At 47.3% G+C, this 6,000-nt stretch overlaps 1 protein-coding gene across 5 annotated transcripts in view; it reads left to right on the top strand.

Annotated features, from left to right (window-relative positions):
- The first annotated feature begins 4,625 nt into the window (after positions 1-4,625).
- The window catches only part of celf4 (CUGBP, Elav-like family member 4), a 76,688-nt gene continuing 75,313 nt past the window's right edge, over positions 4,626-6,000 (top strand). For all 5 annotated transcript variants that reach the window (XM_068593737.1, XM_068593734.1, XM_068593733.1 and 2 more), the window contains exon 1: positions 4,626-5,352. In XM_068593737.1, the coding sequence (XP_068449838.1) occupies positions 5,076-5,352 (277 nt within the window). In that variant the 5' untranslated portion in view covers positions 4,626-5,075. The remainder of the gene's footprint in view (positions 5,353-6,000) is intronic.

The raw sequence follows: 6,000 nt of genomic DNA, 5'->3' as shown, positions 1-6,000 counted from the left end.
TATATAAGTAAAATCATCATGCCATGCAGACATAGTTTATGCCAAGAACACTGTGTACTTTTTATAAGACACACACATGAAATTACTGGAGTGTTTTTTTCTTGGCACATCCTCTCCCATCTCAAACAAATTGGTACTAATCGAGTTAAAGGGGACCTTCCTGCCCTCCTCGTCCCTTTAAACTTCCTGAGCATTTAGTCATGCACATGCTGTTTCCTCATTCCTTTTGGCTCTCCCTCCTAAATTACTGGGAGGTGATATACAGCCCGGGTGTCCCAAGGCTACAGGAGATTTAGAACTTTGTCCCGTATGAAGGAGAGGTGAGAAAAGACATTACTATGCAGAATAGGTAATATTGAAAACGCCAGAGCTTTTTATAGTGCCCCATGCAGATTATCAATCTATTTGTGTAACTTGGCTATACCCAGAATTTCATTTCCCGTTTTCATTTATTTGCCTTGCTGCAACCGTTTACAGTGCCGAAAACTGAAAATTGAAGCCATGACGAGCAAGGGAGCAATATTCCAAGGGCAAAATAGGCCTCTTCTGTTGTATGATTGCAAACGTTCATTTGGAGGGAGGGAGAGGAGGGAGGAGGAAGGGGGGGGGGAGGAATGAAGTGACCTGTTTTTGATGAGCTCACAGGAATATTTGGTGAAAAATAGCGGGTCCACACAAGGTTGTCTACAACATGTCCATACTGATGTCTCCTGGTCGGCCTTAAGCCTTTTAGTAAGTGTTATTGAGAATTTGCCTGATAAGACCAGTACTTGTCAGTATTGCCCCGTGTTAAATTCAGCACCATGGACAGAGACAGATGTTTATATGTTTGGTTGAAGTGCTTTGTTAGTTTCAGCACCATGGACAGAGGCACGTGTTTATGTTTGGCAGGTTTCAGCACCATGGACAGAGTCATAGTTAGTTTCAGCACCATGGACAGAGACTATGGTTAGTTTCAGCACCATGGACAGAGGCTATGGTTAGTTTTAGCACCATGGACAGAGACTATGGTTAGTTTCAGCACCATGGACAGAGACTATGGTTAGTTTCAGCACCATGGACAGAGACATAGTTAGTTTCAGCACCATGGACAGAGTCATAGTTAGTTTCAGCACCATGGACAGAGACATAGTTAGTTTCAGCACCGTGGACAGAGACTATGGTTAGTTTCAGCACCATGGACAGAGACATAGTTAGTTTCAGCACCATGGACAGAGACATAGTTAGTTTCAGCACCATGGACAGAGTCATAGTTAGTTTCAGCACCATGGACAGAGACATAGTTAGTTTCAGCACCATGGACAGAGACATAGTTAGTTTCAGCACCATGGACAGAGGCTATGGTTAGTTTTAGCACCATGGACAGAGACTATGGTTAGTTTCAGCACCATGGACAGAGGCTATGGTTAGTTTCAGCACCATGGACAGAGGCTATTGTTAGTTTCAGCACCATGGACAGAGACTATGGTTAGTTTCAGCACCATGGACAGAGTCATAGTTAGTTTCAGCACTATGGACAGAGTCATAGTTAGTTTCAGCACTATGGACAGAGACATAGTTAGTTTCAGCACCATGGACAGAGTCATAGTTAGTTTCAGCACCATGGACAGAGTCATAGTTAGTTTCAGCACCATGGACAGAGACATAGTTAGTTTCAGCACCATGGACAGAGACATAGTTAGTTTCAGCACCATGGACAGAGACATAGTTAGTTTCAGCACCATGGACAGAGGCTATCTCTGCTCGTATTGTCCTGATTCAAATCTATTTGTTGGTCCTGTTTTACAAATGCAGTCTTGCCATTAACAGGCTGTAAATATTAACAGTCCAGCCTTGACTTAATTCACTAATGAGCTTTTTTGGGTGAGAGGAGGGGGTTTAGTACAACAGAGTTTAGAATTACAGAGAATTAAAATTAAAACTGTTTGACAGACCGGGTGCTTTGCATTTCTCTCTGTGCGGCACGCACAAAGCTACACGGTGATATTCGAGTATACCAAACGGATAAAAAATAAGTACCATTTTGGGAGCGAAAAAGGCACACTGTAACACATCTCGCTCGTTAATTGTGTGTCATTACTATCAGTCCGATGGGCTCACAGTCACCAGAAGCCATTTCACTCCGGGGCCACGCTGCAAACATTTCCTGGCGGCTCGCAGGTATGTATGGGCGGGTCCGTGTGACGAAACGAGAGCGTGAGGGAACCATTGTGGCGCCGTACCTTACATAATCATCGCGGCAGTACCCACTGAACATAATTACAATGATTTGTGCCCTCCCATTTCACCCTTGTATTAAAAAATATTGCTGGAGGTAAGTCAGGCGTGAGCGCTAGGCGAAGGCGGCCGTGGTGAATGGAGTGTGGCCCCGAGGGGAAGCTTGGAGAGCGGAGCACGGTGTCATGCCAAAGAAACCACGTCCCCCCCCCCCCTTTTCCTCCACCCTCCTGCCCCGCTGGGGCCCGGTCATGCCGTGAGAACGGGATGACATTACCGGGCCATTTAGCTGGCGGAATAGCAGAAAGAGGTGAGAGAGGCGCAGAGTGTGTCGCTTTTGTTATTTAATGGTTGGCTAATGTCTTGGCGGAGGGGGCGGTGGTGGTGGAGGGTGGAGGTGAGGGAGGGGGGTGGAGGGGGGCATGCCTCATAGCCAAAAAATGAAAACAAATAGGTCAACATTATGCGCCTTGGAAATGTCTGCTGTACTATGAGGCCTTCAGGCTGCGTGGTTTGACTGAAGACACTGAAGCAGAACTGGAGAACACGACCAGTTCATATTTCCCATCATTGGAGAACGCTTCAATGCCTCGTGGCGTGTGTACCTGGCACTTTTGTCGAATATGAAAACAACATATTATCATACAGGCAACCACTTTTAGCTATAAGTGAACGGTCATACACATTATTATATGTGTGCGCGCCTCTGTGTGTGTGTGTGTGTGTGACTGGATTTCCATGGGAATATCAGCACTCTTATCGTTTGCAAATTGCCATGACCTTGAGCATATGGTCGTCCTTTGGGAGTAGATAAGCACCACGAACTGACGGCCAGAGGAACAAAGCAAAATAGCCATCGATCCTCCCTGAGAGGTCACGCCAGTGCTCCGGTTGGATTGAGTTTGAAATGTCGGATGTTATATTTAAAAGATGTGCTCGTCTTTATGAATTGAGCACACTTTGAGAGTGAACATTCAAACCTACTGTCACTCTACCTGCTCCCTCTCCATGAGCGTGAGATGGTCAGTGTCGAATCGTGAAGATAATTCTGTGCAGGAGCACGATGGATACATGCGTATATAGTGTTTTTCTTATTTCCAATTTAATCAAGAATGACATGCTTTGAATTCATGCATACGTATTGTAGAGGTCCCCTTCTGAGTGATGTTAAATATCAACACCTAACTCACTCATATGAGATTTTCATAAATCAAGGGCTGTTAATCAGACTGGCCACTTTACATTTGATTAAAAACGGCTTGGTCGATGCCCAAAGGCAAAGAGTGAGCTTAAAATTAATTTCATGACGAATACTGGATGTTCTTCCAAATGATCAATCAGCCTTTTTTTCTTCTCCTTCTTCTCCTTTCTTTTTTTTTTACTGAGGAATATCTTTAGTGTGCGCTTCAGTGTAAAATGTGATATGGAGATCAGTTTTTCTTTTGTCTTTGTGAGTATATGATCATCCAGAAGAACCCTAAAGAGTTCCGACATGGCTGAAAGTGGATCTCTGTCCCTCTCCTCAGTTTATTCCGACTTTCTTCTCTCTCTCTCTCTCTCTCTCTCTCTCTCTCTCTCTCTCTCTCTCTCTCTCTCTCTCTCTCTCTCTCTCTCTCTCTCTCTCTTCGATGTGCCCCCTCTCTACGCCACTCGGCGGTGCTCACAGACTTCCCCTTTCTGGAAATCAAATCATCTATAATCCACAGGACTTTGTAAATGGCTCCAGGAAGCTGATAACAAACACTTCCACGTCTCTCTGGTGCTAAACGCGCGTTTCAGCCTCGACAATAACCGTCGCGACCGTCCGTCGGTGCTTTGGTGTCGGAAGGTTTCAGCACCACGGAGCTGTCCGCCGGCCGGGAGCCAAGTGAGGATGCTGCTGCTGGAAGAAGAAGAAGAAGAGGAAGAAGAGGAAGAGGAGGAAGGCTTTACGACGATGTGAAGTGTGATCTAAGCCCACAATTAAACCCGCATTAAAAGCAGCGGCCACCTTCTCACATATCATCTGCTGGCCAGTGTTTATTTTTTAATGACTCGAAACTTGTCCGGAGTAAATTGCTGTAAAACAGCTGTGCAGCTTATTGCAATTAATAAGAATAGTGTGTGTCAGTCACGAAGTAATGCATCATCACGAGTTGGTGAATGTGTAGTTATTTGCTCTGAGTAGAAGCACAAAGGACCGTATTCTCTATATTTCTCTATTTATAGACCCTCTCTTTTTGGTGGAATGTACCACTTGGACTTCGCATAAGAAAAGGGGGGGACGGACCACGCTGGGTTTGATTATACCGAGACTACAGCATCCTCCTTCAGTCAAACCTCCCCACTGTCCTGGCACAGGATGAACCGGCTCTGTCCGTTTAAACCGAGAAGACACCCATACCGACTCCTCAATGCAAAAAAAAATAAAAGGGTGCCAAGAAGCTGGGACGAGGGAACGTGGGTGTAAATAGACAGTGAACGCTCTTGGTCTCTCTCTCTCTCTCTCTCTCTCACTCTCTCTCCCTCCCCTTTCTCCTTTCTCTCTGTCTCTCTTTTATGAAATCAATGAACGAGTTATTGGGTAGGACATAAATATAAGGAATCAAAGCCTCCACCGGGACCAACGGCATTGCGCGCTTTTGATATGCGTCTTCGCCAAACGCTACATGTGTCTTCACATCAGTGTAAATATTGGCTTTGATAGGACGAGAGAGGAATCGGCTCTGGCACGGCACGGCTCGGAACCAACATTTTGACCAAGACCTCCTTCAACAGCTTCTTCTTCTTTTTTTTTTCAACGTAAAAACGATTCTCCACCATCTCCGCCTGCTGCTGTTCGTACCCCTCCCCAACACAACTCGCTGGCCGGTCCGAAGATGGCAACTTTAACCAACGGGCAGGTGGACGGCATGGTGCACGGTGTCGGCGTGGTCTCCGCCAGCACGAACGGGCTCGTGAACGGATTAAGCCACAGCCACAGCCCGGTGGGCTGCCCGGCCACCATCCCCATGAAGGACCACGATGCCATCAAACTCTTCATCGGTCAGATCCCCCGCAACCTGGACGAGAAGGACCTGCGGCCCCTCTTCGAGGAGTTCGGCAAGATCTACGAGCTCACTGTGCTGAAGGACCGCTTCACGGGCATGCACAAAGGTGGGTGAAAGCCGCGTTCCCGCAGACCACCGTGGGTCCACTTGTTTGTGAAATCTGTCGCACATTCGGCGGAGAGTGAGCATCCCGAAGCACGCAGGATCTGAGAAGTAGAACACACCGTGCGATGTACCGGGAGGAATGACTTTGTGGGATTATGTTGCGTGGCGTTTATTCCTTTCCAATCCAGCGCATCATTTAGTATTTATGTTTTTTTTTTTTAATAGTCTTACTGGGCAAATCGGGAGTCACGACGGCATGCGTGTACGTCGGGTGCTATTGGGGGCGTGCAGGGTGCAGGGTGCACTCACACATCTAGTCCGGTTGTAAACGTGCTGAACCAGGCCATTAACCCACGTTCTGCACGATGCAGGACGTGGGAGAGGAGGGGAGGAGGGGGGGGTGTTGTGTGATTGCCCGCAGCAGCGTGCACTCTGTTGCCCGTAACTCTCTCGCTGTGCGCGTGTAGGCGTGTGTAGAGGGGGTGTGTGAGCGCGCGCGCGCGTGTGTGTGTGCGTGTAGGGGGGCGGTTGCGCGTGCACGTGTGTACGCAAGTGTGAAACACGAGAGGAGGCCTGTTCATATTGTGTTGTACAGTTTTTTTAGGGGGGGGGGGGGGGGTTAAGATTGTCAGGTGGTTTATTAATTGTG

This window comes from Clinocottus analis, unplaced genomic scaffold (assembly GCF_023055335.1).
Source record: "Clinocottus analis isolate CAN_PGR_092001 unplaced genomic scaffold, fCliAna1.0.p SCAF_3, whole genome shotgun sequence".
Taxonomy (NCBI): Eukaryota; Metazoa; Chordata; class Actinopteri; order Perciformes; family Cottidae; genus Clinocottus; species Clinocottus analis.
Note: the sequence above shows the minus strand (reverse complement) of the source record. Positions and strands in the feature narration are given on the sequence as shown.